Source organism: Micromys minutus (assembly GCF_963924665.1).
Source record: "Micromys minutus genome assembly, chromosome: 1".
Lineage (NCBI taxonomy): Eukaryota > Metazoa > Chordata > Mammalia > Rodentia > Muridae > Micromys > Micromys minutus.
Genome location: NC_137969.1, coordinates 155788792 through 155813138, shown reverse-complemented (window position 1 = coordinate 155813138; position 24347 = coordinate 155788792). Strand labels below are relative to the sequence as shown.

Genomic DNA, 24347 nt, shown 5'->3' with positions numbered 1-24347 from the left:
TGATCCTCTTAAGTGTTACTGTTGAGATATTAGGATAGGTCTAAAGTGGTCTTTACCGGAGGGTGGATTTACCCCTTTAACCAGGTTGTGGTCCTGGTATCTTCCAAAGGTTCAATGATGCTTCTGGTTGGACAGAATTTGCCAATCTCCCATACATGTACAGTTTCTGGAAAATGATCAATTTATATTGCTCCTGGAGTTGCTGGTTTAGTTGAGCTTCTCTCAATACATGTGAATTTGGCATTTGCAGTAATTCTGTGGGGCTTTAAAAACTTTTCTTGATTAACTCCTTCCTCTCCCAGTATCCTGCCCCACTAATTCTAGTTTTCTTAGTCTCTCCAAGCTAAGAACTTTGTTTTCTTACCCCACTGGGATTACTGTTTTACATACTCCTTGAGTTTCTCTCTCTGCTGGGATCAGGAATTTGCTCCCAAGACTGTGTGTTTTCCTCTTCCATGTTGCCTGCTTTCACTATCTGAACAAGTCAGTTTTTACTTACCTCTACTGATGTTGGAGGGATAGGTTTGGTGGTTATATCAAAAGGGTGAGGAGTGTTTGGGGGTGAATAGTTTCCACCTTAAAGTAAATATACAGCAAAGTTTGGGTGACAGATGCCACTGCACGTAACAGCAACACAAGGACATGTAGGCAGGGGCAGTCTGCAGGGCGGTGGCCCAAGGAGAAAAGAAAGCCAGTTAGGAAAAGTTCAACATGGAACAGTGATTATAAGATGGGCCTTTTAATCTCAGTTTAGAAGTCATTATCAGGATAATGGGGACGAGAAGGACATACTGATTTTATTCTTCTAAGGTGGCATAGAAGATTTGAATATATAGTGTGCTGGGAGAGGCATGTAGCTCAAAATATTAACATACCTAAAATAAAAATATATCCAACATCAATTTTTGGTGTGTACAGCGTGTGCATGCATGTGTGTGTGTGTGTGTGTGTGTGTGCGCGCGCGCGCGCGTGCGCACATGCGCAGGCACACACATTATCTCCCGCTACTCCTTACTTTCATCCAAGTACATCTATTATTTCCTGGAGAAATAACAGAAGTTCAAATACAGAGATTGAATATGGATCAATTTTGTAACTAGAGGTTGTAAGAGGAAGAGAGCAATGAAAATAAAGGTGCATTTGGGAGTTAGGAAGTAAGGATCTGACAGCTACAGACGGCAAAGGTTTCCATGAGGGCCTTATACAGTAAGAAGCTAGGAGGCAGAGAAAACAGAAAGGAGATTGGTAAGACAGAGAATCTCACAAAAGGCAAAATTAGTGATGCTACTTCTAAATTCACTGAAAACAGAACATTTTCTTTATAACAATTTGTACATTTATATAACTTCTATTCCAATTTACATATTGTTATACATATGATCTTATACCGCCATATAAACGATTGTGACATTTCCAGGTATAGCCTCAGAGTCAAGTCAGCTTACCATCTGAATATACATGTTTACTGCTGTGCTATTTACAAGTGCCAAGTGAGGGTGTCATCTAGATGCCTGCCAGTAGAAAAATGGATTAATACAATGATACATTATCGTTTTCCTCAACCTCAAAGAATGATATTATACCATTCTTAGGAAAATTAATGGGTCTGAAAATCATCATGTTGAGTAAAATAAGCCAATGTTACAAAGACAAGTAGCCTTTGGTTTTTTTTTTTTTTTTTTTTTTTAAAATGTAGAACTGGGGTGAGAGACATGCAGGTAAAAGGAGACCATATGGTTAGATGCGAGTTATACCCTGTGTACTTGTTACCTAGGAACAGATACAGTTAACAGACACTGAAACACAAGACAGAGACAAATAGCTACAGAACCAATGCTTTATTTTCTATTTTGCCAATTAATTATAGTAAAAATTTAAATTCCAAAATGACTTCTGTCACCATATTATAATTATCTGGGCTACATCTTCCTGCCATCTGCTGGTATAGTTTAAAGCAATGAAAATAGATTTTTTAATTTCGCCCTTAACAAAATATAATTAGAAGGATAAATCATGAGAAAAATAGTGTATTTTAGAATTAATTATTAAATTTTCATTTCTGGTTTTGGGTGATCATGTTTTCCATTATTATAAGTAATCAACAACTGTTTATGTTGTATTTGAAGTTAACCATATATTTGGAAGCAGGTTGAGTAGGCATTGTGAATAATCAAGAACTGATTATATTTGTAAAGCAGATTTTACATTATCACTACCTATGTTTTAGGGGAGAAGGTTAAGAATTTGGTAAAGTACTTGCTTATCAAATCCATAGTTGTCATAAGGGGCTGAACTAAACTCAGGTCTTCCAATGCTGGTGCTTTGACAATTAGCATTTAAAAATCTGACCATTATAGTAGATATTCAGAATACTGAACATGTTAAGTTGCAATTCAATTGAACACTGAGAGAAAAGGTTGTATACTTACAGAGACCTACAGTTTATTCTATCTTATAACTTCTTTGGCTTTATAAATTCATGTTCCACTACCAGAAGACCTACAGAGTTAACTAACCAGGGCCTATGAGGGCTCCAGGAAACTCAACCACCAACCAAAGAGCATGCGTGGTCTGGACCTAAGCCCCCTACACATAAGTCGCAGATGTGTAGTTTGGTTTTCATGTGGTTCCTCTAACAATAGGAAATTTGGTTGTGTTTGACTCTGTTGCCTGTGCGTGGGATATGTTCTTCTAGCTGGGCTGCTTTGTCTGGCCTCAGTGAGAGAAGATAAGCTTAGTCTTTCTGTGACTTGATGTACAGAGGAGGAGGAGGTGGTGGTGGTGGTTGGGGGCTTCGGTCCCATGGTGGTGCTTCCCTTCTCTTAGAAGGGGACAGAGAATAAGAGGTGTGAGGGTGGCACTGGGAGGAGGGGGTGCTGCATTCAGAATGTAAAGTGAATAAGTTAATAATAATAAATAAATTTATGTGTCGGAGGCAGTGTCCACCTCCTTCTTATAATAGTGACTTTTCCTTTACAGCTTTATGTGTATTTTAAATTTTTTCTTGCACAGCCTATTGACTATACCTGGAAGTTCTTCCCCCTGCATCTTGACTTTTGCTAAGACATCCACATCCTTTAACCTGAGTCTCCCTCAGAAGTTCTAATGCATCAGTCTGGGTGGCTAGGCACTGTGCCTGTGGTCGATGGTCATCTATAAAATTCTTTCATGTCCCGTGCCATACTTGCTTCTGAATCACCTAACAGCTAAGATTGTTCCCGTAGACACCCTGCCTCAATAAAGTTTTGTTGAAGCAATCCTTGTCCATACTATTTCTTGAACCTTATCATGTAGGAAGTATGGCATCAAATACTTCATCACAAAAAGGCCACTTGTTTCCATCTCCTTTCAGTAATAAGACTCAGAATCACAGGCATTGTAAAAACAGCCCATGTTTGCTTAAAAGATGGCAAAGCTAGGATTTATTTACTTATTTACATGTTTGGTCCTACACTGTTAAGTAGGGTTCAAAGTCTCTCTGTAGCCAAGGATGAACCTCAATTCTTGATTCTTCTGCCTCTGTCTCGCAAGTGCTGCTATAACAAGTATGTGCCAGCATGCCCAGCTTAGAGTCAGGGTTTAACATAAAGCAGGTATGACTAAGGTATCCACAGATACACCTACTGACCCTAGGACCTATTTACACCCCAGAGTTTTATTACCTTTTGAGTAAGTTCTGGCCATTATAATTTGTTTTTTTTTTTTCAAGCCTCAGTGTAGCTATATAGTCTAGGCTAGCTTCACTCTGAGGATCCCCAGTGACAGTCCCTTATGCCATCATGACTGGCTCATCAGACCTCCCTGTTTTGTCGCTCTCTCGTGTGAACTATGTCTAGCCTCATTTGACATTTTATTCTGAGATAGGGCCTTACCAAGCTGCCCAGGCTGTTTGGCTCTAAACTTCCTCTGTAACCCAGGTGGGCCTTGAACTCATGATCCTCCTGCCTTAATTAACCTCCTGAGTTGCTGGGATTATAGGACTGAGCCCCCAGGCTCACCTCTGGTTACACTTTTAAAGAATCTAAATGATGAGATGAAAAAGCCAAATAATGATGTTTCTTTTCTAGAGTTCAGAGAAATAAAAACTGCGAATGGACAGAATACTCTGACATATATGTTTCTTTTAAAATATTTGGATATACCACCTTTTGTATAAAATACAGTCTATCAGAAGAAATCATTTAACTTCATGTGCAATATCACACAGTTAACTGAATCTTAGTATTCTGTGTTATTCTACAAAAATAACTTAGTTGTGTTGTACAACCTTAATAAAACTGACAACCAATATTTTACAGAGCCATTTATGTAAAAATGCTTGAAACAAATCTAACATTAAATAGTTAATGGGTGGGTTAGGTACTTTGCCATCTTTTAATATTTCTATGGAGCAGTTTATATAAGAATGTCTGAAATGAATCTACATCGTAACATAAATAAATGTGAACTGATTATATTTGCTAGTACAAAGAGAAAAAAATATAGTTACAAAAAAAACTCAACAAATTCACACACAAAAATAAACTCTGGATATGTGCTATTATGGAACACATTTAATCGTTAAACTAAAGGTTGGAAAAGATGTATCAGGCAGATATTAATTATGAAAACTCTGGATAGCTTTATTAACATTAGTCAAACAAGAAAGAAAATAGCTCAGAGTTGAGGTTGGGAAGAAAGCAATTCTAGACTGAATATACTAATAAAACACCAAATACACATATTATAAAATCAAAATAAGCATGGCTATAGTTAGACAAATCCATCATATATACATAATTAATTTTAACAAAATTCTAAAATATAAAGTCATATGGAGTCAGCTTGGACTGGTGAACACCACAGCATCAGACCTTTCATGTATGAGTGAAGATGAGCATTTCTTTATGAATTACCCAGTTTTAGAAATTCTTTTCTCTTTTTTTTAGATACTCTGTATTTAAGTTTGAGATGTTATCCCTTTACCCCGCCCTGCTCCCATCCCCCCTTCCCCTCCAAGTTGCCTTCACAAAGGTGTACTTCCTTCTGATCCCCCTCTCCACCCCATTGCTTTGTCATTCCCCTACATTGGGAAAATCTACCCTCCTTGGACCAAAGGCCTCTTCTCACATTGCTGCCAGACACTGCTATCTTCAGCTACATACACAACTGGATCAATAGGTCTTTCAAAGCACAAATTCCATGGAGTTTTGGAGTGTTTGTTTGGTTGATAATGTTATATTCCCATGAGGGTTGCAACCCCTTTCAGCTCCTTAGGTCCTTTCTTTAGCAACCTCATTGGGATCCCCGAGTTAAGTTAGCAGAAAGCATGCTCAGCTGTATCTATACAACTCTAGCCTAGTCCCTGAGGGGCATCTCTGTCTGGTTCCTGCCAGTAAGTACTTTTTGGGATCAACTATAGTGCTTGGATTTGGTGACTGCATATGTGGTGGATCCCCAGGTAACAAGGCTTCTGAATGATCTTCAATCCCTGCTGCTCTATTTGACCTAGCATTTCCTCCCCTGAGAGTTTTGTTCTTTTCTAAGAAGGACTGAGGCATCCCCATTTTGGCCTTCCTTCTTTTTGAGCTTCATAATGTCTGTGAATTGTTTCTTGGGTATTGGGTATTCAGAGCTTTCTGGAGCTAGTAGTTTTAGGAATTCTACTATAGCATCACAAATGAGTGAGGGTGTGATGTGCAAGCATGCATTCCTTACTCAACCCATGCTCACTAAGTGGCTATCTTGAGCAAGGTGCTGTGATATCCCAAGCACAAACACAATACTGTTTATTATCCTTATTTTAGATAATATAGCATCTATTTTCTTTTGGCATTAACAAAAACCAAAGAAACACTTACCTTTGAAGACGGAAAGTGCACTTTATCTCTATCACTCACGTTTGAGACATATACAAGTCTCATGTCTCTCTGGCTGATTTGGATCTCACAGAGACACTCTGAGTCTGCCTTCCAAGTGCTGGGATTAGGGTGTGTACCACTGCTAGTTTTTATTGTTTAATGCTCTTGAGATAGGACTTTATTGCCTTTCCTGTCCTCTAACTTGCAATATAACTGACACTGACCTTGAGCTTCTGACTTTACCACTCAAGATTCCACTTTTAAGATTCCACTCAAGGCATGTGCCACCGAAGATGGCCCTGATGAACTTTAAAGCCAACATTCTGTAAGGTCTTTAATTGAAAACTCAGGTAACTGAAAAACATACCTTTTTTTGTCACTTGAAAATGAAGACTCTTAATCAGAATCCCTCCCCCAAATATTATGGCTCTGACTAATTGTAAAAATCCACTGTGAAATATATGTCCATATACAAATCTATGCAGAATAAAATTTGTAGCTGGCTGTGGTACATAGTTCTAGCTAGTTCAGAGACTGAGGAAGGGGCATCGCTTGAAGTAAAGCCTTGACAACATACTTAGACCTTACCTCCCCCCCCCAGCAATTTATAGAGCACATTTAAGAGTCTATTGTACAAGTTACATTGTGCAATATTACAGAATTGTATTTCAAGTTTTTTTCCCAGGGAAACAACCAAAAACCAAAGTAAAACAATATATCCCAAACAAAAAACCCCAGACCTAAAACAAAAATAAACAAAACCCTCAAGTTTTATTTAGACAACAAGCCAATCTCAAAAATAATTTGTAAACTTTTGCAGCTAAGTAAGACATGCTGTAAGTCAAGCTAGTCACAGAATAACTGTGAAGTAAGGCAAAGACATTGAGTTTCAAATGTTCATATAAAAGTTTTGAATGCTTATCTGAATGCTCAAAGATGTTCTTATAGATTTGTCAGGGCCTCTAATATAATATAAAGAAAGCTTGTCCCCCAGGGCTGTAAAGGTAGAGATTAGTTATATTCAATTTGGTAACTTTGATTAAGTATGATGAAGAATGGAAGGACTGCACTGGAATCATCTGAGATCATTTTGGGATTCTCCATCTTCAGCACCTTTCTCCTTTTGTAAAGTTTCTCTGCTTCCAGAGAGCCTGTAGTTACTTGCTCCAGAGTTTGGATCATGCTTTACTAACTACAGTATCCCAAGTGTCTAGCATATTTCACTTTCTTTTTAAAAAAGAGTTATTTATTTTTATTTTATGTGCATTGGTGTTTTGCCTCCATGTATGCTTGAAGGTGCCAGATCCCCTAGAACTGGAGTTACAGACAGTTGTAAGCTGCTGTGTGGGTGCTGTGAATTGAACCTGGGTTCTCTAGAAAAGCAGCTAGAGCTCTTAACCTCTGAGTCATTTCTCCAGCCCCCTCACTCTCTTAATATTATATACAAATCATCAAAATACTGGAGCAAAATTCACTGGAGTTCACCTTTGTTCTCCCAGAACACAGAAGAGTTGATGGACAAACAGCTTAGAATCAGGGCCTCCTCCCTATCCTCTTCCTCCTGAGAGAGGATCTCATGTATCCCAAGCAGGCCTTGAACTCCCTGCATAATCAAAGCTAGCTTTGAACTCCCGAGTCTCCTGTCTCCACCTCTCAAGAGCTGGGATCACAGGTGTGAGCTATCACAGCCAGCTTCGCTCTTGTCACTCGGAATTTACTTTTTAAAGCATCCCTTTTCACTGAAGGCATCAAAATTAGCAAATTTCTCATGGATGATTTCTTCTGGCATTACAGAATACAAGTGACAGGAACACATTTAAAAATACCAATTTTAAAATATGACTTACAACTTAAAAGCAAACTTTTAAAACTTAAAAAGTAGAATTATGAAGAATGTCATTATATTCTTCAAACACTGGGAATTGTCAGATAATTTTGGACTAAGGTTCCTTTGATTTTTACTTTACTGAAAATATGACCCAAAAGAGTAATTTTTCCTATCTATGATAACATGCTTCAGTCCAACTCAGTCTACAAACAAGGCATCAAAAGGAAATTTGTTAGTTTTCCCCTGAACCCTTTTATTAGGTTTGATGCTACAGCACCAGGAGAGTGTTGCTTTCTAAGTTTGTGTATACCTAGTGTATGCCTGATGCCAGTGAAGGGCAGATGAAGGTGTTGGGAGGAAATCCTGAAGCTGGAGTTACAGGCAATTCAGTCGTCAGCCATCCAGTGTGGGTGCTCTGCAAGAACAAGTGCTCTTCATAAGCCAAGATTTTTTTCTTCCTTTAAAACTTGTATATCTGGGTTTGTGCAGTGCTTTTGGAGGCTAGAGGAGGAGTGCTGGATCCCCTGAAGCTGGAGATGCAGGTCGTTTGTGAACCACCTAAACTGGGTGCTGAGAACTGAACTCTGGACCTATGGAAGACCAGTACACACTCTCTACTGTTAGGTTTAAAAGTAATCTAGGGTCACTCCATCACTTAGTCCAGCACCCACTTAATGTCTTTTGAGAATTAAGCAACCAGCTTCTGATTTGCTAACACTCAAAATTACATCTGTTTTTTCTGAAGCTACCCCTTTTCATTGGCAGCACATAAAAAGGTATAGGTGTTAGCTGACATCACAGTCAATTACTGTGTATTAAACTCATCTTTTTGTGAGTTTTGGGGAGTGCATAGGCTGAAAGGGCGGCAGTAAATAAAATGTATCCCAGAAATATTGAAGTTCTGCTGGAGTTCAGAGTTCAGTGACCTCATCATGTCTCATAGCTTTAAATATTTATACACCGATGACACACTTATAGATTTGTAGATCCAGACTGTACTTCTCTGAATGCCAAACTCATAACTGCCCTTTTGACCTCTTCAATCTAATAGGCCAGATGTCTAATGGGTAATTAAACCCTCACACATCAACCCTGAGCTCCTGATACAACCTTCTGCATTTCTCTGCAAAGATCAATTCACCTTGCAGCAGAAGTCACACAACTTGGAGTAATATCTGGCATGTTACAGTCAACAAATCCTTTTAGTTCCTCTCCTTTCTAAATATAATCACAAATACCTGCTGCTCCTCCCTACAGGCTTACCTAGGTTACTGAGATCAACTCCAAATGTGTCTGTTCTCTACTTTGCTTTCACTCTTGTCCCCAGTCCCCAAGAACTCCAGCACACTCTAAGTCGGATTGTGTCACTCTTCCACCCAAATCCAATGGCTTCTTGTTCATCCAGAGTTGATACATTGCTCTTTAGGACTGTGAACCCTGAACCCTGACTCTCAATCTTTTTTTTCTTTCAAATACTGAAATCCTTCTTGTTAACCATTCAGGGCCTTTGCCAGGAGTGTTCTTCAGTCACATACATTCTTTAGTTAATGTATGGCTCACTTCTTTCCTATTTTAGGCATTTATGTAAAATACCACTTCTCAGTGAGGCTTTCTTTGGCTAGGGATCTAAACTTAGTATTCCTACTTCCCTGTGTGATTTTCTTCTGTAGCATTTAACTTAGCATATCACATGATTGGCTTATTTTCATTGATACTGTCTCTCTATAGCTTTACAAAGCAGAAATTTTTGTCTGTGTATCTTTTCTACCTAGGGAAGAAACTGGTAATAGTGTAAATCCAATAAAAATTAGTTGAATGACTGAAAAGAATGGGTGACATTCGTGTTATAAAAAATAGGGACTTAAAGTATGATTAATGCAAGTCTGTAAACTGAACATATAAAAAATTACCATGTATTTTCCTATCTCTCCTAAGATCAGATTTTATTTCTCTTTTCTTTGTAACATGAAACCCTTTTTAAAGACAGGGAGGGTTTCACGTAGCACAGACTGGCTGAGGATGACCCTGACATCCGATATTTTTTTTTTGCTCCCACTTCCCAAGTGCTGGATTACAGGTATGTGCCATCATGCTTGATACAACATGAAACCTCACGGGATCTTAGACATGAGTATTCAAGAAGAAAGGGTAATGATGAACACAGATGGGTATACACAAATTCGGCTGGATGAGCTAATGCATTTTAAGAATTATTACTAAATAAAGCTTTACTACACATAGAAAACTAAAATTAAAAATTAAAAATATGCTCATTGATTGAATTAGCAGTGTCTGGCAAACAGCAATATATAAAGTTGGACTTGGATGCCTTCCAAAAAAAGGCTTAGTGAAGCAGTTTTACTTCTGAAGTGATTCCATAGTACAGGCATGATGTCTAGGCTGCTACAGTTGAATGCATGAATAAAATGAATAATGAAGATATTATTTTTAGATCTAAAGATCTTTATTCTTTATCAGTGTCCAAGATAAACAGTGAACACAGAGCCTACAAATTTCCACATGGACTTTACGCAAAAAGGCAGTTTTTGTTGTCCTAGAGGCAGAATCATACGAAGGAAAGGTAAGCTGGAGTACTGGGTTCCAGCCTTCCCTATGCTTCTGACTGGCTGTGTGGTCAGAGGTGAGCTATTTAAGCTCTTGGTCACCTCATATGTTGAATGTAGGGTGGACTGAAAGACCCAAAGGTTCCCTAAGTGATACTGTAAGGTTATTTGATACTTATATACAGTATTAATAAAATGTTCTTAAAAGATGCCCACACTATAATCCTTTTTAGAAATATATTGTATGCATCAAGAAAGTACTTAGGTAGTAAATAGCCAATAAGATACAATAAAGGAAAATTATCTTGAGTTCTTTACCTGGGATCAGTGTAATTCAAGGGTTCTTATAGTGTACATGGACTGAGTTAGGCTGATGCTAAGTGAGAAAGACTCAATCAACCATTGTTCGTTACCAAGATAAAGGGAACTTGAGTAAAAAAGTAACAGAGAAGCTCTAACAGTAAGAAAACACCCCCCGGGAAAGGAACCCCAATTACTGACTCTCTGATTTTAGTTCAGTGGTTACTAAGCCAGACTTAGGGCTCAGAGCTATAATAATCTCAGGCCAATCAAATCTATGGCAAATTGTTTCAGCAGTAGTAGGAAACAAATATAACCATAACACACATTAACAAACAAGCCAATTTTTTTGCAGGGTTCTGAATAAAAACAAGGTAAATTTTTTAGGCTTAATAAAAAAACAGATCATGAAAACTTAAAGAAAAATCTATGGAAATCAGTAGTCTAGGGAATAGTATTTAACGAGTGACTCTATGAAAAATAGTAATTCAAATATCTTATAAAGAAAATGACAAGGGAAATTAGGACATTTATTGCTAATGTAAGTTTCTAGGGGCTAGGATCAATAGCTCCTAAAATTTCTCTACTACTGAAATCTTAAAATCCTGACATCATAAACTTAGCCTTTACCTCTGCTTATCCCTCATACCTTACAGTCTGAAGAATACCTCAGAAGACATTAGGCTGTCTGTAGTATGTATTGGTCAAGCTTTTTAGAAGGTGGTAGACTGAGCCCAGGTCTTTGCACATGCTAAACATGTGCTCAGCAACCAACAACTACTAAACTTTGTATGTTCTTGACAGAACTATTTCTAAAGTTAAATATACTCCCTATATTTTTTTAAAGATTTTTTTATTTTATATATGTGAGTACATTATACTGTTGTTGTCTCAGCCACACCAGAGGAGGGCATTGGATCCCATTACAGATGGTTGTGAGCCACCATGTGGTTGCTGGGAACTGAACTCAGAACCTCTGGAAAAGCAGTCAATGCTCTTAACTGATCTTCAGCCACCATACTCCCTATTGTGATTAAAAAAAAGGACACATTTGATCTTTTCTTGAAGATCCAACACTGGGATTAGGTTAATTAGGATGGGCTGTAAAAGGAGGACAGCCTACACACAGGAATCTATAGACAGGTCAGTCTGCAGACTTTCTGTAGCATGTGGGAGGTGGTTTGTATATGCTTGGCCCAGGGAGTAGTATGATTAGAACGTGTGGCCCTATTGAAGTAGGTGTGTCACTGTGAGTATGGGCTTTAAGACCCTCATCTTGCTAGCAGCCTTCAGATGAAGATGTAGAACTCTCAGGTGTTCATGCACCATGCCTGCCTGGTTGCTGCCATGCTTTCTGCTTTGATGATTATGGACCAAACCTCTGAACCTGTAAGTCAACCCCAATGAAATGTTGTCCTTTATAAGACTTGCCTTGGTCATGGTGTCTGTTCACACAGTGAAACCCTAACTAAGACAAATGACCTTTCACACTTCAAAATGTGACCTACCAAACTTAAAAGTTATTAGCTAAAGCTTTACAGGAAGATGTGCTGATTTTTCTCCTAGAAAAACTTATGTAAGCCTTCTCACCAAAGGTCTCCAACTATTGTTTTCCACTACAGAAAATCATGCTTGCCTTGGCATAACTTATGACAAGGTAGCAGCTCAAACATTTCTGAAAAAGTAAAATTTAGAATTTAGAGACAGACTTGGTGCTGTGGGCACCACTGCAATCCTCACTGCAGCAGCCACAAGGCCAAGTGCCTGAGTTATATAGGACAAGTTCAGCATGGGGAGCTTAGTAAGATTCTTTCTTAAAATAATAAAATTAAGTATAGCCATGTAAGGGACCTGGGTTCAATATCTGGGACCACACACAGAATTATGCAAAATTTAATTATTTGCAGCTCTTCTGTTATTGCTACACTTATAAAAATGATTTTTTATTTCTCTGTGTGCATGAGTGTGGGAAAGCAATGCCCTTGGAGGTGTGGGATCCCCTGGGACAGGAGGAGTCACAAGTGGGTGTGGTCCATCGCTCTTAACTGTTGAGGCCATCTCTCCAGTCCCTGCAACATACCAAGGTTTCTGTCAACTACACTTGCCTCTCCCAGACTCCTTTAATTTCACCTTTTATGTTGTGTTTGGTAATTAGAAAACATACTTATCTATGTATCTACTTACCTACCTACCTATTTGTCTGTCTGTCTGTCTATCTATCACATATGTAGAAAAAGTCAGGGAACTTGCTCCAGTCAGTTTTTGTTCTTCTACCACACTGGCCTATTAACTGAACTCAGAGCATTAGGCTTAAGTCAAGCACCTTAAACTCATAGCCATTTTGACTATTCTGATAACAATTTATAAATGTTTTAAGATTAAATTGGATATATGAGGATCCTGGAGCTGTTTTAAAAGTAGATATAGGTAGTCTGATGCAAGGATAAGGTTGTTTTGATTACCCCAAGGCCTAATTTCAAGGTTCTGTTATCTTTTGGAAAAATGATTGGGGACCGATGGCATTAAGTTACAGAGAAATATAATTATCAACATAAACAGAGTCAGACGGCCTGATTTTTTTGGGAATACCTGAATTAATTTTTGTACAATGTATATTGCTTTTATCCTTAGAAAGCCATTTTCGTAAAAACAGACAACAAAGCAAAAGGATCTTTCCTACAACCTCTCTGACCTAACTCAGCTATTCTCATTTAGCACTAGTTGATCGGTTTTTATTTAGTGGCTGTAATTTTTATGTGTATTTGGTTTCTTGTTTTTTGAATTCACACTTGGGTTCGCCACAAAGGCTGACCCATAGTTACATTTCTACATAAAATTAACCTGTAAACATGGAACGCTGGAGGAATGCCAACAATAGATTGAGTGAAAAGGTGTATGCCTCGATGAACCTTATTTCACACGTGTTCAACCTAGTAATACCTAGTTGGGTCTGGTGGATAAAACACTTGTCTTCACTATAACCCCGTGAGGTAGGTACATCACAAGCTCAGAGGCTCAGAGGTTAAAATGTCATGGGGCAGCCTGGCCAAGAAAACAGGTGCTGGTGTTTGTGGGCACTCTGGGATTGGAGGGCGGGTGTCTTTACAAGTATTGAAGCTTCCATTTAGCGTGTTTCCCCGCTCCTTCCCCGTCCCTTATCCGGGTCACTGACCTCTACAAACTTGAATTCTGCCTTTTCCACCTCAGAAGTCCCGCTGTGGAAGCCTGAGGCTTAAGCAAAGTTCCATGGCGGGTGCCCACAGATCCCAGGCCCCCTCCCGAGACCTTGCGCTGCGGTCCCGCACTAACCTGACCAGGTCGGTCATGCAGGAACCCACCACCACCACCGCTGCCGCCGCCTCCTCCGGACAGGGCCTCCCGGGCTCCCCTGATGCCGCCATTTCTAATTCTAGTTCTTGCTCAACCCGGACGCTGCCCTTTGCCCTTTGCCCGACCCCGTAACTAGGGACGCTGCTCCGTCCTCCCTAACGACGCGGGCGTTTCACATGCCTGTGAGGGTCGCCCACCCTAATGCCCGAAACCTCCCGGGCCTTTGGCTGATCCCAGTTTGTCTGGGACCGGTGTTCCCGCTCCGCCTCAGGGCACAGGGCCAGCCGCCACGGCGAGAATCACAGAGCGTGCCAAGCTCGAGGCGAGAACTCCGGGGAACCTTCAGGCGCGACCCGGCCGCCTTCCTCAGCTTCCGGGGGACGTGCACGCCCGGCCCGCTCCGGAGTGGGCGGGACGTCCGGGGGAGCGCGCACGCATCCGGCCCGCGGTTCGCGCGCAGGTCGGTGCGTCGGTCGGGGGCGCGCTCGGGTAACCTGTACCCTGTCTAGTCGCCGGTTACTGATCGGACTGAGTTCCAGGTACCTGGACCCGGGCTGGTGCGGGGAGGTTGGATCTCAGTCGCACAGGTGGCGCAGAGAGCCGTGTTTGAGTCTGGCCAGAGAGCCTTCAGGAGAAGGCCCGCGTTCCAGAGATGCCCCGCTCGCCCCCCAGCACGCGGATTCCCTCAAGAGCCGGCCCCCAAGATCCGAGGCTTCTCTTTCTCCACACAGCTCGTTCAGTCCTGATCCCTGATGAATCCCGCCTCTTTTTGCACTCGATGAGGGGCATTATACATTTTGGGAGAAAGGGTTGGGTCCCTTTAGATTTTCCTCAGAATGGGTGGCCATTCTTTGGATCTGAACCGGATGGCTCTTTCCGCCCCTCCCCGATGTTGCCCAGTGGAGAAATTGCTCCCCCACCGTAACTTCCCTCGTGCGCCATATGACGTGGATGTGATGCAGCAGGAGGCCACCCCTTTCCGTTCCATGACGTCAACGGGGCACATGTTTCCGTGTTTGTCATCCTCTCTTAATTGCAAGAGCCTGGATGGTGCTTTATACGTCTTTGTATTCCCCAGACAGCCCGCCCACTAAAAGACCTCATGTGACCTTATCTTGCGGCAGCAGATTTCTATAAAAATTATATATTTGCACCTTCCTTCTTCAATACGTCAAAATCAGGAAATACAAATTACAAAACAAGCATTCAAGAGAGGCTGGTCACTAAAAATTCCTGCCTCTCTGGGATCTGTTATAATGGTGCCATATGTAAAGGAGGTGTGTGTGTGTGTGTGTGAGTGACCAATCCCTATCCCTGCATATTGTATCAAAGAATCTTTTTTTTTTTTCTCTTTTCAAATTCCTGATTTTGGAGTCAGTATAGTTTTCTCTCTTTGCTAGTGAAGTCACATTTACAGAAACATCTTGAAGCTGCACAAAACCTTGTTGCTGTCAAAAATTTGTATTATAGCTGTTCCGGAAATAAAATAAAGACAGACATGCATTCCCTCAGGTATTATCCTAAAGTCTTGACAGTTGCTAAACTGGAATGGGTTTTCATAATCTCTCGTGTGGTTTGGCATCGGGAGAAGGTTGTTTCCTTGGCATTTAATTAGGGAATCATTCAGGCTAGCACTAACACTGGGTCAGCAGAAGCCTAGTTGGTGTCTAGCTGTAAAGCAATCATGGGTGTAAATGCGTGACTTTGTCTTCATATTTTCCAAGGTGTATGCTTTAAAAATTCACCTGGATGCTTTCTTTAGTGGCCACTGTAATTCGTGCTTGAGAGGAAACAGGAACAGTGGATTTGTGAGAGATCTGGATTTTCATTCCAGTCCTTCTGTTTGTTCTGTGTGTGGCATTAAATAAGTAACTTGGTCTGGTTGGTCTTTAGCTTTTGTATTTACAAAGTGGAAACAAATACTCATTAAGAAACTATGTGGGGGGAGTGGATGACTACACAGGGAGGTGAGTAACAGAGCTCATGTGTGATGTGCTAGTTTGGTTTCTCTTTCCTCGAGAAATTTGGGGTAAGATAGCGGGTACTCTGAGGAAAAAAGCATGGAAAAACTTTTGTCATAAGAGGTCCTTCTGCTTGCTTCTCAGATGACTCTTTGTGTGTTTTGAATGTGAAGTAAATGAGTATCCCCTTCAGGAACTATGACATAGTGGGCAGACATCAGGTAGGACTGCAGAGTTTGGAAACATCTTCAAAGTGATCTTGTGGATGAGCCTACTGTTCAGAAATAGTCACCCATGTCACCTGGAAAATGGGACTTAGAAACCTGCCTTCTACCAGGTTGTTAAGATGACAGCACTGCATCTGGAAGTGCCTTATCAGTCATGCAATGCTACAAAAAAATATATATTTTTATAATAGGTACGATATATAGCAAAGGAGATATTTGCTCACGTTAGATGTATTAGAATGAATGCAGAGGTCAGCCAGCTCCCAAGAGTCAGAAGACAACCTTGTGGAGACTAATGTATATAGTATAAAGCTTAAACACCTCATAAGTATTTCTTGGGGGGGGGAGCATCATGGTGTCACTGTGGTTGTTTTGTCTTTAACTATCTAAAACGATAAAACAAGTTCAGTTTAGCACAGCTTGTAAATCCTTATGTGGCAAAGTGTTTAGAAACCAGAACCAGAATAGCAGGTACTCACAATTGTACCTTTCAGATTGAGAAAGACAGTGATATTTGAATTGACTTATTCACCTCTAAAGTAGTAGCTTTCAGCTAGAAGCCCATTAGGAATTCATGCACTCTCTCCTCCAGCTCCATGAATATCCAAGTGACTTAGGTGTGATTTATTGCTTTTGTATTATCAAGGGTAAAGACTTCATAGTGCCTGAAAATCAAATGACTAAAAGATTGAATTTGTCTTTGTTGCTTAATATCTGGACATGCTTTCATTTCTGGCCTATGTTTTTATAATTTTAAGTGTCAAGTACATTTTTTTGTTTCCTTTATTCCTCAGATTCTGCTTTATTTAATCCCCTATTATTTATGGTATGTCTGTGTATATAGTATAATATATATTATATATGCACACATGTCCGTACATGCATTCACCTTGGTGTGTGCCTGTGGAGGACAGAGGTCAGTGTTGAGCACCTTCCTCTATCATCCTCAACCTTAGATTGAGAAACAGGGTCTCTCACTGACTTTGAACTTCAACATTTTGGCTAGACTGGCTGGCCAGTGTGAGTCTGGGGAATCTGCTGAGTTGAACCCCCCAGTGCTGGGGTTATGGGTGTGTGCCACTAGGCTGGCTTCTTACACAGCTGCTGGGGGTTGAGGTTATGCATGCTAAGGCATGCTCAGTAAGCACTCTACTCACTGAACCATTTCCTCAGGGTCCCCACCTTATCAGATTTTGAGGATATATTTTATCTTCTCCATTGCTAATTTTTCTTCAGCTTTACTCCCCTTATTCATCTCTTTAATGTTATTTTAAAAGTAATTTTTAAAAAATTAAATCTATTATTTGAGGCCATATTCTGAGCATGGGCCTTGGGTATGGTCCAGCCCAGTATCCATGGTCCTGGCCAGTATTTAATAAATCTTGCTTCAGATTTAGCTCAGAAAAAAATTCATTATTTGAATTTAACACTTTATTTATTATCAAAATGCTACCGAATACTAAGTCTATGTTAATTGCATTTATTAAACGTGAGAGTTAATATGATCAGGTAATTTTAATGTGCCGTGGCAGGATTTATTAAGAAAGATATGTGGGCCGGAAAATTGGTTGTGTTTGCTTTAGAGTGGTGTGTGCTATCACTGATCAAGCTCTTTGTCCTTGTGGGGACACAGGTGGGGTCCCTTACTTAGTGATGTGTGTTTTGTATGTTAGTTCCAGGACTGTTAGTGAGCCTTCTCCAGCTCAACAAACTTAGGAGACCCGTTGTAACATGGGGCCGTGCAGCTGTAAGGAGACTGAGCTAGTGCGGGATTGTCTCTGGAAAGGAGGGATTGTACATCAAAGGCTCTTCATTCCTGAAAAGCATGGCATAGCCCATGCCCTGAGTACTTGAGCCACAGGGACCTGGCTCCTGGAAGACTGACTGAAGAGGTGTTACTGGGTCATACAGCATTTGCTCACACAAGAGAAAATTTTGGGCACTGTGTTAACTTCCAGGAAGCATGTTATATCTATATTTCTATAAGTATTTTTTGTAAACTGATCACTTTTCTTCCTCCCTTCAGGGGTCACTCATAAATCAAGCTAAAATGTCTCCAGAAATTGCCTTGAACCGAATTTCTCCAATGCTCTCCCCATTCATATCAAGTGTGGTCCGAAATGGGAAGGTGGGACTGGATGCTACCAACTGTCTGAGAATAACGGACTTGAAGTCTGGGTATGTACCAGAGCTAACATGGCTTTTATCTCACAGTTAAACGCCAAACTTAGACCACGCAGTCGCATTCCAGTACCAAATCCATTTAGCTTTGTTTGATTCTTAACATTTATGCTTGTTGTTTCCTAAGTGTGTGTGTCCACCATGTGGGTATTATGGGCAACTTATTTCCAGTGGGAATGCTAATGTATCCTTTCCGACTTGTCTCTTTGTGACTAATGTGTGCTATATGGGTTGGAGCATGTATGTTTTCCTTCAGTGGCTTGCTTTCATGTTTACTGCAGTTTAACATACGCTGTAAGGATTGGGTTTAGAGGTGCTGTGTCTGACCTCATTTGATAATCTCCCTTAATACAAAAATTACAGTAGCTACCTAAATGAGTCACAGTGCGGTTTGAAACATTCAGTCTTACACCTGGATATGTTGTGTCAAAAAAATACAAAACAAAAACCTGAGACAAACCAACAAAAAATAAAAATAAAAAAGAAGTAAAAAAACCTGCTTCACATTTCATTTGGATATAAAGCTAGATCTACAGAAAAGATAGACAAGCACGGTAGGAAATAGCAGTAGTAATCTTGATTGTCAACTTGACAGACGTAGCAAAAGCGACCCTCTTGAGGAATTGCCCTGGTCAGATTGGTGTGTTGGGCATTTTCATGATGACTGATTGATGGAGGAAGAGGCTTAGGCCACTGTGGGCAGTCCATCCTTGGACATAAGAGATGTAGCTGAACACTGCCATGGGGGAGCAAGCTGGAACTCAGCATTGCTCCAAGGTCTGGCTCCTGCTGGGCTCCTGCCCTAGCTGCTCCCACTGATGGACTAGACCTGTGAGATGTCAGAAACCTTCCCTTGTAAGTTGCTATTGGCCAGTGTTTTATCACAGCAACAGAGAAGCAAAGTAGGATAGAAATGAATATGATTTTAACATTAGTAATCAATCTATACTTGAGATTTGGATACTCTTTCATGGACAAGAGTAAATCAGAATACAAGTTGTATTTAGTCATTAAGTGGCCTCTGTTTCCTCAGCCTGTCTTTAGTTTTTCTTTGTCATGAATGACCTTGGCATTCTAAAAGATTATTGACTATCTACTTTGTGATATGGCCCCTCTCTGTGTAGTGGTTCGATACCTTCCTCTTATCTGAATCAGAACTGTATCCCCTTCCCCAAGAGCACTGTAGCAGTTTGTACATCAGAGCACCCGATGGATGACTGTATGATGCTTATATGTCTTCTTAGATGATCCTCCTGCCTCAGCCTCTTGAGTAGCTGGGACAGCAGACTCCATACCCACTCAGCCATGCAGTCAGGAGGTGAGACCTCAACGTCACAGGCAGCAGCACTGTTAGGCACATTCTATGAGTGTTCAGCATAAGATCTTTCCAAGTGTTGATTAGTTTACTGGGGTGTAACCCCTTTGTAAGTCAGAGAGCAAATATCTGCCATATTTGTTCTTGTTGCTTGTTTGTTCCTGGCTTTGTCTTTGGGAGGTCAAGGAGCTTTGTGCCCTTTTGACATATCTGTATTTTTTTTCTCACTAGAAATGCTGCCTGTGTGTGTGTGTGTGTGTGTGTGTGTGTGTGTGTGTGTGTGTAAGAGCAAGCAAACAAGGTTTTACTGAGAAGTGGAATAACAGCATCATAGAGGGACCTGGAAATGGGTGGCCTGAGGTGCTGCGTTCTTGGCTCTCTCTTAGGTATCCTTGTTAGACTCTCTTCTTACCCTTACATTTTTTACAGTGTATTTATTTATCTTTTGTCTATGTATGTGAACATGCATGTGCTACAGTGCACCTGCGGATATCAGAAGACAAACTGAGCAATTTCTCTCCTTTGACCATGTGCGTTCTGCGAATTGACCTCAGGTCATCAGGCTTGGAGGGCAAGTGCCTTTTTACCTCCTAAGCCATCGCATTGACCGGCACTTCTCTTTCAGAGCACAGTGCGCAGGGTTATGGGTCGTGATTGACTGCTAGGCCTTCAGTGTTGTAAGGACCGAGAACTTGCCCATATACTTCTGTGCTATAGTACCTCCCATGCATAATTGATAAATAGGGGCTGAGTGAGCGGGCGAATGGAACAGCAGTTTCACAGAGAAGTTACATAGTTTGAGGATCATAGCAGTTTTGTTCCTGTGGCTTAGAAGGCTTTTTATTGTCTAACATATTGTTTACGTTCTATTACATTTGACATTCCCTGACAAATAAACTGATACTTTTGAAATTAGAGCCAGAATACATTATAGGATTATATTTATTCTTTAAAACAATTCACATTTATTTATATATTTTTTAGATTTATTTCATTTTATGTGTATGAATGTTCTGCCTACATGTATGTATGGGCACCATGTGTATGCCGGGTGCCTGCGGTAGTCAGAAGAAGGTGTTGGACCCCTGCAAGTGGAGTTAACATGTGTTTGTGAACCGTGTTGTGGGTACCTGGAACAGATTGTAGGTTCTCTGCAAGAACAAGTACTCTTAACCATTGAGCCATCTCTCTAGCCCCAGATTTATTCTTTTAGGTAAAATATGTATTGAGACCCAAAGGGGCTACTGTTTATCACAGGGAACTTTGTGAAGGTTTATTCTCTGCTGTTTGGTAATTCCATCACAGCTTTGTGCTATCCACAGGATAGTGTGTTTTGTCAGTTTTAGTGAGTTTTGTAATCTCGATGATGTCTAAGTGTCTGATCAGCACTCTGCAATGATGCCTGGCAAGTGTAATGGGAGTTGGGGAGGCAGTGCAGCCCACTGCAACCTGTGGCTGCTGAGTCTTAATATCTTTTTTTGGTGTATTGGGTGACTCAACCTCACTGGCACATGGCTGAGTTTGGGGCATCTGCTGTGACATCTCATCCACCCACAACTACCTGTTGTGTTTTTGGGTCCATGTTCTAAATTTTGTTACTTAGTTAAAAATAGATACTCAGTGTAAGTACTTTGATTACTAAAGAGTGTAATTTTAAAAGATGAGTGGTGTGCGTTCTTATGATTGAGTTCAGTTGAGCTATGTCTGTCTGGAATGAAGCTGCTGTTCTGGGAGGCAACAGATTAATTTTAAAGATGGGAGTTTATAGTGCTTTAGTATGGAGATGCTCACTTGGCTCTTCATATTGCTTTTTTTATCTCATTCTTTCTCCCTGTACATGACTTCATTCTCTGTCTCCCTGTCTCTGACTATCTCTTTGTCTCTGCCTCTGTGTTTTTCTGTCTGTCTCTCCCTCTATCTCCACCCCCCCCCTCTGTGTGTGTGTGTGTGTGTGTGTGTGTGTGTGTGTGTGTATGTTTGAGACATGCTTCCTATACATAGCCCTCTTAGAACTCCCTATGGCCCCAAACTCAGAGATCCAGCCTTCTCTTACCCTCCGAGGGCAGTGATTCACACCTGGCCATACTTAATATATTGACTTATTATAAATATATCTCCAAGAGGTATCTTACTTTGCATGTATAAAAAACTGTTTTAAAGCAGTGCACTCTACATATTCATGTGGAATTTGCTTGCTTTGTTATTTTCTTTTTTGAGACATTGTCTCACTATAGTGTCTAGGCTGGACTTGAATTTACAAATCTACTTGAGCCTTCTAAATGCTGGGTTTATAGACTGTATACCACTATGCCTGCTTCGCCTAGTTTTAAGCTAATAAAACTTGTGTTTATAGATATTCTTACTTTGAACTGGTTTATCATAGTCCATTGTGTGAATATGTCCCACATTTTAAATTAATATTTTTTATTTAATTCATTTTTAAGTGTTCTTTTTTTTTTTCTTTCCTTTGACAAAGAGTACCATGGTGAACGTTCTATCGTCTCCATATAAGAAGCAGCTTATGAGAGTATTGTCTCAGGCAGAATTTCTCAACCTGGGTATGTTTATCTATTAGCGTTGTAAAAGCAGTTGAGCGAGTCATAGCGTCCCTCAAGAAGGGAAAAAGAACAGAGTGGAAACTCTGAGAACATGTCGAGTGTAGTAGGAGTAAAGTGTGTTTTGTGAGTTTTCAGTAAAATAAGTCTGAGTGTACTGGGCGGGGCCTGATGAGAGCATGAGGACCAGCTGCTCCTCACTCGTCCTCGGGATGCAATTACTCACCCTTAGACTAGAGGCAGCCGCTGGTACTGGCTGTGGCCATGTAGTGTCTCTTTCCTGCTATCGGAAGGAGAGTCTGCCTCAGTCCAGCCTTACTGTTACCTGGTGTGCTAGTTTGTTTTCTGTGGCTGTGTCAGAATACCTCGAGAACAGCAGCTTAGAGGACAACAACGAGTTTATTTTGGGTTCACTGCTCTACAAGGATGGAGTGGTTCATGGTGGGGAAGACTTGGTGGCAGGCACGGAACACACGGCGGTTGGAGGGGGAAGCTGGCTGGTCACATTTCATCAGCAGTCAAGAAATAGCAAAAGAAGGACCAGGCTATAAAACCTCAACCTGTTTTCAGCAGCATACTTTATCCAGCAAGGGTTCAGCACCCAAGTTTCCTAGTCTTCCTAGACAGTACTCCCAGCAGGGACCAATCTTCCAACACATGAGCCTATGGGGGTGTTTCACCTTCAAACCTGGACAGTACTGCTCGTCAAGCCAGTCTGTAAAATGGTATCTTATATGGTTTTTGTTTATACCTCTATGATTTCTGATAATCTTTCTATATGCCTCTTGGCAATTCAATTTCTTCTTTTGGAGATAATGTTTGTTCATCTTTTAAGTGGGCTATTGGTATGTTTGTATAGATTTGAAAGCATTATTCACGTATTTTAGACTTTAATCTTTTGACAATTACATGTACTAGAAATGCCTGTGTGTAGTTTGAGATTTGTATTTTTTTTCTTTGATGCTACTAATATTCAGGAGATTTAGTTTTAATGAACTTAGATTCAGTAATAATTCAGTTTGGAAGAGGAGGGCAGAAGAAAAGAATACACATTAAAAGAAGAGAAAGAGGGGAGAGGCAGAGTTTTGAGAAATTCTGGTCTATTCAGTAGTCACACATTCTTTCTAAAAGTTTTAAAGGTTTTTGCTTTTCCTGATATTTAAACAGAAATTAATTTTATCTTCCTATAGAATACAGAACAAGATACATAGATCTTCTTCCATATGGCTAGTGATTTAGCAGGCATCATTCTTTGCCTTGTAGGACCATTTCAAGTGGATCTCAGGTGTCCTTTATGTCACAGGTGGACCTGTTTCTAGGCTTTGTCATTTCCTGTCGCCCTTGCTGTCTTGGTGTCTTATTTCTTTAAGGATATTAATTTTGCTTCTGTGTATTATCTTTCCACTCTTTCATGTGAATGGCTTTCTTCAAGTTCTTGACTGTTGTCAGTCCATATTTATAAAAGAATATGACTCTAAAATGAATGTGTAAAGCTCTTGGAGCCTGGATGAGTTAATGAGTTTTGGTACAGTGAGGCAACAGTTGGGCCTTTTTATTGGGAGATTGCTAGACTCACTAGCTGATGGTCTTCCTGTAGGCTATAAAATAAGGCCCATCTGGATGCATGCCTTCTCATTCATCAGCAAAATTCCAATTTGTAGACCAAACAGTATGTACACTTTAAGGCTTTTGATATTCTTAATGCAGTAGTATGCTACATATTAATAGGCATTCACACATACATTTCAGAAAATGTAGTATAAAGTTGCTCTTCTAATAGCAGTATATGAAGCTGCCAATTCCTCCACATTCTTAATTTTGTTATTCATGTTCTGTAAAATAGATTATTAATTTAATAGATAGACGTGGTGCTTACTTAGTCATTTAAATTATCTTAATTGTGTATGTGTATGAGAGAGAAAAGAGAGAGCACCTTGGGTATTTGTCTTTTTCTGATTAATTTGCAAAACTCTTTGTACCCTACCAAATGTAACATTTCACACAATGCAATACCTGTGTTCCTTCTACCATTTCAGTGTCTTTCAATTAAATCTTGTTTTTTTTTTTTATATAAATATGCAGACACTTCAGTGTGTTCTGTTTGTGAAGCCTTGATAAATACATCTAATATTAAAGAAGGGAACTGACGGTGGGTAGGAGGGTGGAGGGTGCAGAGGTGACAGTGGGTAGCCACTCTTTCCCTTTTGGTGTTGCTCTTCGGTGGCCACTGCTCTTCCTGCCTTCTT

At 40.3% G+C, this 24347-nt stretch overlaps 2 protein-coding genes across 3 annotated transcripts in view; one reads left to right on the top strand and one right to left on the bottom strand.

The window, feature by feature from the left end:
- RBKS (ribokinase) overlaps nt 1–13933 on the bottom strand; it is a gene marked incomplete at its 5' end in the record, with an annotated part of 82708 nt that extends 68775 nt beyond the window's left edge. For both annotated transcript variants that reach the window (XM_080923336.1, XM_080923337.1), the window contains one exon: nt 13842–13933. In XM_080923336.1, the coding sequence (XP_080779462.1) occupies nt 13842–13933 (92 nt within the window). The remainder of the gene's footprint in view (nt 1–13841) is intronic.
- Nucleotides 13934–14285: 352 nt separating this feature from the next.
- Nucleotides 14286–24347, top strand: part of BABAM2 (BRISC and BRCA1 A complex member 2) — a 357467-nt gene continuing 347405 nt past the window's right edge. Inside the window, exons 1-2 of the mRNA XM_080918718.1 lie at nt 14286–14401; nt 18077–18228. Of these exons, the coding sequence (XP_080774844.1) occupies nt 18101–18228 (128 nt within the window). The 5' untranslated portion in view covers nt 14286–14401; nt 18077–18100. The remainder of the gene's footprint in view (nt 14402–18076; nt 18229–24347) is intronic.